Source organism: Hylobates moloch, unplaced genomic scaffold, assembly GCF_009828535.3.
Source record: "Hylobates moloch isolate HMO894 unplaced genomic scaffold, HMol_V3 SCAFFOLD_1, whole genome shotgun sequence".
Classification (NCBI taxonomy): domain Eukaryota; kingdom Metazoa; phylum Chordata; class Mammalia; order Primates; family Hylobatidae; genus Hylobates; species Hylobates moloch.
The window spans coordinates 95743709-95751528 of NW_026652276.1; the positions used below are offsets into that span (position 1 = coordinate 95743709).

Sequence of the window (7820 nt, forward strand, 5' to 3'; positions counted from 1 at the left end):
CATTCAGGGAGCAGAGTTTTTAAGGATAACTTGGGTGGGGAGAAGCCAGTGAGCCAGGAGGGCTGATTGGTCAGAGATGAAATCTTAGGGAGTCGGAGCTGTCTTCTTGCGCTCAGTCAGTTCCTGGCTGGGGGCCACAAGATCAGATGAGCCAGTTCATTGATCTGTGTGGGGCCAGTGGATCCATCAAGTGTAGGGTCTGCAAAATATAAGCAAACTTTCTCCCAAAGTTAATTCAGCCTATGCCGAGGTATGAACAAGGACAGTTTGGAGGTGAGAAGCAAGATGGAGCCAATGAAGTTAGATCTCGTTCACCGTCTCAGTCATAATTTTGCAAAGGCGGTTTCATTTGCACCTCCCTGACCCCACCCCCATCGCTGGATGCTGCATTAAGGCGAGAACATTCCTAATTCATAACCCATACCTAATTCATACACACGGTCAACACTGACTCCAGGAAAACCCCTTGCTATTATGGACAGGGCTAAAAGTGTCTTGTATTTCTAGGGTTATGAAGAAATTCACATGAATTTAGTGGCTTTGGGATGCCGATTGATTTTTAAAACACACTTGAGCCACTTTGCCTGTTGAAAGTTTTGCTCTTTTTTTTTTTTTTTTTTTTTTTTTTTTTAAATAATTGAGACAGAGTCTCATTCTGTCGCCCAGGCTGGAGTGCAGTGGTGCGATCTCGGCTTATTGCAACCTCTGCCTCCCAGGTTCAAGCGATTCTCCTGCCTCAGCCTCCCGAGTAGCTGGGACTACAGGCACCCGCCACCACAGCCAGCTAATTTTTGTAATTTTATTAGAGACGGGGGGTTTCACCATGTTGGCCAAGATGGTCTCGGTATCTTGACCTCGTGATCGGCCCACCTCGGCCTCCCAAAGTGCTGGGATTACAAGCTTGAGCCACTGTGCCCGGCCCTTTGCTCTGTTCTTAAACTTTACTGAGGTTGCCGATTTACCCTCTGGTGTGGAAAGAATGGCTGTAACTTAAATTACTGAGTTTTCTTTTACTCACCTTAGGACTATAAATCCATCCTAATTCAGCTAAAAGTGGTTTAGTGAAATCCTATTCCTTTTGTCATCTGGAAGGTTGCAGCTGTGTTAACTAAGAATTGTTCTTAGTATTTCCTTTTGAACATTTTCCTCTCTCAAGGAAAATGTTTGAGAAGGTGGCTGGAGGGGAATAAAATTTAACCAGCAGGCCCAAGTGTGCCCGTGACAGGAGCTCTTCTCCGCCACTTGAGTTGAACCCCTGGGGCAGCTGCTGGCTCCGGTGGCCCGCCCCAACCTGCACATCTCCCCAGGTGCGTGAGCATCTGCTCCCTGGCCTTCAGCATGGACGGCATGTTCCTCTCCGCCTCCAGCAACACTGAAACCGTGCACATCTTCAAACTTGAGACTGTGAAAGAAAAGTGAGTTGCAATTATACGTTTCTTTAAAAATTATGCAAAGCCCTTTGTCCGCTCTTCCTGCCGGGATGAGAGGTAAGCACGGATCCGCCCACCCTCTGACATCATTAGCCAGTGAAGACCCTGGAGCTGGCCATGGAGCGAGCACTTCCGCATCCAGGCGTGGCAGTGAGGAGGATGGGCCCCAGCAGATGAGCTTCTCCCGCGGGCAGCACGCAGGATAGACAGAGGCCTTGCGTAGGGCATGGAGGGCCCAGGTGGGCATCCTTTAGTCAGTGTAGATGGCCCCTCCTCAGGTTCCCCTCACCAGCAAAGCATTTGTGATCAGGCAGCCCACTAGGGTGAATGGCTTGTCTCTTATCTGCCCCTGGGTAAGCAGAGACATGGACAGCTTCCACAAGAATTTATTATTGCAATGAATACGTAGCGTGAGGCGGGTCTTTTAAGAGGATCTTACTCTGTTGCCCAGGCTGCAGTTCAGTGGTACAGTTATTGTTCATTGTAGCCTCTAGCTGCTGGGCTCAAGCGATCCTCCTGCCTCAGCCTCCTGAGTACCTGGGACTATAGGCATGCACCATGCCTGGCTAATTTTTAAAATTTTGTAGAGACAGAATTTCGCTATGTTGCCCAGGCTGGTCTGGAATTCCTGGGCTCAAGTGATCTGCCCCTGAGCCACCGTGCCCAGCCTCTCTTTAAAAATTTTAAAAAGAACATCCCACTCAGATCAGCGTTACAATAACATACTTTAGGTGGTCAAAAATAATAAATTTTGTTATGTATATTTCATCACAATTTTTAAAAAGACAAATGGAACATGCCCCGCCCTCCCCCCCAAAAAAGATGAATAGCAACACAAACAGGATACGGGAAAATAACATTTTGGGGTCTATACTCAAGGTTTTTGGAGATTTCTGTTACAGAGACCTAGCAGGGGTCATCAGTTAGGCCCTAGACGTCCTCACACCCTTGCAAAGGGGATGTGTGGTCACCGGCCACGTCTTGTCCGCGGCCAAAGGCTGCAGCTCCTCCCTGAAGCCTGAGCACCCCCTCTCCCAACGCCTCCCAGAGGAAGCTCCGTGACACCCCCTCCCCCGACACCTCCCAGAGGAAGCTCAGTGATGCCCCTGGGGCCCTGAGTGCTTATAACCAACCCTGTTTAATTTTCCTGTGAAGAATGGAGACTTTTGCTGTCAGCTCCAGAGCTGTGCGTCTGTGTGAGTAGGGGGTGGCTGTCCCCCCAGGGAGGGTGCAGCTTCATGTGTCTGGTGGCCTTTCCTTCCAGACCCCCAGAGGAGCCCACCACCTGGACCGGGTACTTCGGGAAAGTGCTCATGGCCTCCACCAGCTACCTGCCTTCCCAAGTGACAGAAATGTTCAACCAGGGCAGAGCCTTCGCCACAGTCCGCCTGCCATTCTGCGGCCACAAAAACATCTGCTCGCTAGCCACGTGAGTAGAGCCAGTGCCTCCGTCCCCCACCCCATGTGCCTCAGGCCGAGGGGCCCAGTCCTGGTGGTTTGTGACCCTTTCCGTGCTTCTCCTGAACAGGAGCAGCTTCTTAGAGCCAACAGTCCATCGAGAGTTGTCGGGGATGGGAGGCCCCCGGCAGGCGCTAGGCTTGACGCTCTGTGCGGGGGTCCATTTCCACACGGGCTCCGGTTCTGTTTTTGTGGACAGTCTGCGGTATTAATGAAAGACGTTAAGTCAAACCTCGTGAGTGTGCCATAGTTAACCCTTTGGGGCCACAGAAACCGCACTTGCCGAGTCTCAGGTGTCCGTCTGGCTCCAGGGTCTGGCTTCAGAACACACACGGGGCCTGTGGAGGTTCTGTGCTGTGTGCAGGAAAGATTGTCATTACATCCAGTGATGGCAGGGCTTTGGGCTTCCGCGCGTCTTTAAACATCATTTTCCAGTTTTGTTATCTGACTAGCATCCTGGAAAACTTCTCTGACGACGACTACCCATAATAATCCCAGAAGCCACAAAACTGGTTTCATCCCACTCTCGTCTCCCGTGGGCTTCAGGGCTCAGCACACGAGTGCAGCCTTGGCCCTGTGAGCCGAGGTCAGTGGGGTGCCAGACGCCTGCAGCTGCCCTTGTGCTCATCTTGCTGGGGTCTCTTCCCTCGCCTGCCAAAAGTGAGGCTGCCATGTAGTAAGACCGTTTTTGTGACAGTTGTCTAGAATTTGGCTGCTCTTTATTCTCCCTAGAATTCAGAAGATCCCGCGCTTGTTGGTGGGTGCCGCCGACGGGTACCTGTACATGTACAACCTGGACCCCCAGGAGGGCGGCGAGTGCGCCCTGATGAAGCAGCACCGGTGAGTCTGCTCCGGCCGCTTCACGGAGCTGCTCTGCGCTGGCGGGGGACTTTCAGGGCACCTGGCGAATGCTTGTTTATTTCCTTGCAAACCAGTGACATAGAGGGGCAGATTCCAGCATGGCGGCCCATGCTGCGCAGGTCGGGAGCTTCGCTTTCCCAGGTGAAATCGATGCCGCCGCAGGACAGGGAGCCCCAGGCTGCAGCTGGCGGTGTCAGGGCTCCCTCAGGGACTGGGCACAGAGGCGACGAAGGGGTGGCGGGAGCCGCATTTGTTCTTAGCTGGGGGAGAGGTGCTGGAAGGCCAGGCCCTCCTTCGCAGGGTGGAGTTTCGCATTTGGAAAGGAAGGGCACAGCGTGGTGGCCTCCACAATTCAGTGCACGTGGTTGAGAGCCTCTTGTCTCACTGTGAGGTACAGGTTTGTTCTTGGAAAACAGGGAGTTAACATTTGTTCATCGGGAAGTAATGCAATTTCATTCTTTCTTACATGTTTTTTAATGATCAAAAAGTTCTAACAACATATAATTTTTTATTTTAGAGACAGGGTCTCGCTCTCGCCGAGGCTGGAGAGCAGTGGTGCAATCACAGCTCACTGCAGCCTTGACCTCCCGTGTTCAAGGGATCCTTCCACCTCAGCCTCCCTAGTAGCTGGGACTACAGGCACACAGCACATCCAGCTAATTATTTTTTTGTGCAGGGTCTTGCTAGGTTGTCCAGGCTGGTCTGGAACTCCTAGGCTCAAGTGAGCCTCCTGCCTTGGCCTCCCCAAGTGTTGGGGTTAACAGGAGTGAGCCGCTGCACCTAGCTTTTTTTTCTCCTCTTTTTTTTTTTGTGAAATAGAGTCTCACTCTGTCACCCAGGCTGGAGTGCAGTGGCGCGATCTCGGCTCACTGCAATCTCTGTCTCCCAGGTTCAAGCGATTCTCCTGCCTCAGACTCCTGAGTAGCTGGGACAACAGTTGCATGCCACCATGCCCTGCTAATTTTTTGTATTTTTAGTAGAGACAGGGTTTCACTGGGTTAGCCAGGATGGTCTCTGTCTCCTGACCTCGTGATCCGCCCACCTCAGCCTCCGAAAGTGCTGGGATTATAGGCGTGAGCCACTGCACCCGGGCTAGCCTGACTTTTTTTGTAAATAGTGATTCCTCGTTATTAGTTAGTTCTTCCATCGTAGAAGTGAAATATTGCCTTTAGACTCCCTCTTTAGACTTTCCATGTAAAACTCTTCATGTAAAAATGTGTGCAGATACACAAGGAGATTAAAGTTGCCACGGCATGATGAATGCCTGGCGTCTTGTGTGGTGAGTGGCGCGTCGGCTCTGTTGCCGCAGGGCAGCCAGTGTGTGCTGCCCACGAGGCCGCCCTGTGTGGAAACGCTTTCTCCCCTCCAGGCTGGACGGCAGTCTGGAAACGACCAATGAGATCTTGGACGCTGCCTCTCACGACTGCCCCTTAGTCACTCAGACATACGGCGCAGCTGCAGCAAAAGGTACTTACGTGCCTTCATCCCCAACGAGACTTGGTAAGGGGCATGACGCAAACCTGGAAGGTAATTAGCCCCACAGCCCTGAGTGCTCCTGCCTCCTGCTGGCTCCGGAGCCACCCCACCGGCTCCTCACTGGGAAAGATGGGGACTGGTTCTGAGGACATAGGCGAGGTTGGTGAATGGGTGTTCCCAAGGCCTCTTAAGGCTGAGTTCAGTTTCATTTCCTTTTTTTTTTTTTTTTTTTTTAAAGGAGAGATGGGGTTTCCCTATGTTGCCCAGGGTGGTCTCAAACTCCTCCTGGGCTCAAGTGATTCTCTCGCCTCAGCCTTCCACAGTGCTGGGATTATAGGCATGAGCCACCGTACCAGGCCCATTTTCTCCGTTTTTAAAGAAGATGTCATCCTGGCTCAGTTGACTTTGAGGGCACGTGACTTGCGCCCAGACTGGCCACCTCTCGGCCAAGATACTACCCTGAAAAGTACTGCCAAGGGTTTCGCCTCGGTCTTTTCCCTCCCACCTTTTTCATCCTTCAGCAAATCTGCATCAAGTACTGCCTTCATGCTGAGCCTGTGAAGTGCAGAAGCTGTAGGGGAATGAGGCCAAGGGGCTCCCCTCCAGTGGCAGCACTGGGACCCATGCATGAGATCCTCCAGCCACAGCCTTGGCTATGTGAACCACCTTCTTAAAAAGCCAACTCGCACTCCAGTGGGAGAGCCTGTGGTTTTGCACCCACGCGGGGCTGTGCCTGCTCGCTGCCACTCCCATCCGTGAACCGGCGCTTCCAGTTCATGAGCCCACCCTGAGAGTCTCCTAGTGTCATTTTTTTTCCTGGCGTTATTTTTGAGCTCTTAACCAGCTTGAGAGAGTTTGTGGCCCGTCCATTAGGGAGCCCCTGTTTACTGTGCAGGCATCATTTTGACATTTATGAATGTCAGAGAACAAATGACTTCATCTCGAGCTGCCTAAGGCTGCAAAGATTTCATTAGAAAGCAATCAGAATTCAGAACGTCTTAATACAGGCTGCAGTTTATAAATATACACCAGTGTTTCCAAAACACAGTCCTCAGTTTGTGTCATGGGGTCTGTGGTGTGTCACCAGCCTTTGAAGGGTGACTTCATCATCTCTTTGCAGCCTACACAGACGACCTGGGTGCTGTGGGTGGTGCCTGCCTGGAGGACGAGGCCAGCGCCCTGCGCCTGGATGAGGACAGCGAGCACCCTCCCATGATTCTTCGGACTGACTGAATTTGACCTGTGACCTCTGACCCGGGGAGCAGAGAACACTGGCTTCACAGAGGACTTTGTGCACTGCTGCTATGAACTTTGACCTGAGTCGGGGGAGAGGATGGCAGAGACTTTATTAAAAAAAAAAAAAAAGATTGTAGTGGTAGTCTAACTCCATAACGCTGAGGAAATACATCGTTTTCACTTCAGTGGCTTTTAAATCCTGCTTATGAATTTTAGCATTTTGTTTGTTTGTTTTCTCTTTTTGCCAAAGTTAACTGTTTGGTGAAGCCCGCAAAACCTCCTCGCTTTGCATGCATGAACGTGCCAAGCCAGCATAGGGGAGCTAGAAGCCACTTTCCAGCCACCTGCCGTTGGGTTTTTTAATATCTGTACATAATGCCAAGTGTGTAAGGAAGGCATGGCAGCACGCGCAGTGGGGCTGGTTGTCGAGGCCAGTTCTGCAGTGACAGGCCCAGGGGCTGCCTACCAGGTGTGCTGGGCAGACTTTGGCTGGGGCAAGAGTCCTCTCTCCCTAGGGCCCCACCTGGACCATTTTCCCTCCGTTTTATTTTATTAAATTCTTTCCAAATTGGATCACTCTGGGATTTCTTCCATGGTGGACTTTTGTTTCTGATCTTGTTTTCCATGTGGATATTGGAGGAGAGCGAGGTTCTTTCTGATACTAAAAACCTTTCTTTCAGGCAGCAAATGAACCTGAAAGGTTGCCTGGACTCCCTGGAGCAAAGGAAAGGGATTTTGTTTGTGTAATTAAATGATCTGTTCTTCTACTTTACTCTTCCTGTTGAAAAACTGTGTGATTTTTTTTTTTTTTTTAAGGAAAGTTTGTAGCTACTCCTATGCCCAGGAAAGCACAGAATTCAAGTCTGGTGACCGTCCGAGCTGTCCTTTCGCTGGCCCCGCTGTCTGCAGGGGCTTCCTACCTGTGTGAGAGGTCATAGCGGGAGACAGCGACAGAGAGAAGGCGGATGGGCCACGTCCTTCACAGGGCGACATGTGCCTTTCTATTTTCATCTTAGAAAATTTCCTCAGCAAACCGATGAGAGATTGTGGTTGCAAGCTTCAGTATTTGTCTCGCTTCGCTTTTCATATTTACGGAATTAAAACAACCTCAAGTACCTCAGACTCTGCATTCCAAACCAAGACACCCAGCAGCCAAAGTGTTGAGGGCATTTAAGTGGAGTTAATGGCAGGAGAGATGGTTTTAGAATCTTTGGAGTGGTGTAAGTTACAGATAGAAGGGAAAAAGCAAAAACTGTATTTACCCTGCCTTTGCAGGCTCGGGTTTTTGAACCGAGGGAGGCTGGGACGCCTGTTTGCAGATGATTGTCATGGTCACACTGGGCGAAGAGCTGGAGGGGA

The 7820-nt window shown here is 51.0% G+C and overlaps 1 protein-coding gene across 5 annotated transcripts in view; it reads left to right on the forward strand.

The window, feature by feature from the left end:
• Nucleotides 1–7576, forward strand: part of WIPI2 (WD repeat domain, phosphoinositide interacting 2) — a 42089-nt gene extending 34513 nt beyond the window's left edge. For 3 of the 5 annotated variants that reach the window (XM_032755802.2, XM_032755808.2, XM_032755815.2), the window contains 5 exons: nucleotides 1308–1415; nucleotides 2695–2859; nucleotides 3621–3728; nucleotides 5119–5249; nucleotides 6346–7576. In XM_032755802.2, coding sequence (XP_032611693.1) covers nucleotides 1308–1415; nucleotides 2695–2859; nucleotides 3621–3728; nucleotides 5119–5249; nucleotides 6346–6458 — 625 coding nt within the window. In that variant the 3' untranslated portion in view covers nucleotides 6459–7576. The remainder of the gene's footprint in view (nucleotides 1–1307; nucleotides 1416–2694; nucleotides 2860–3620; nucleotides 3729–5118; nucleotides 5250–6345) is intronic. The other 2 variants (XM_032755804.2, XM_032755814.2) reach the window with 1 other exon arrangement.
• Nucleotides 7577–7820: the final 244 nt, after the last annotated feature.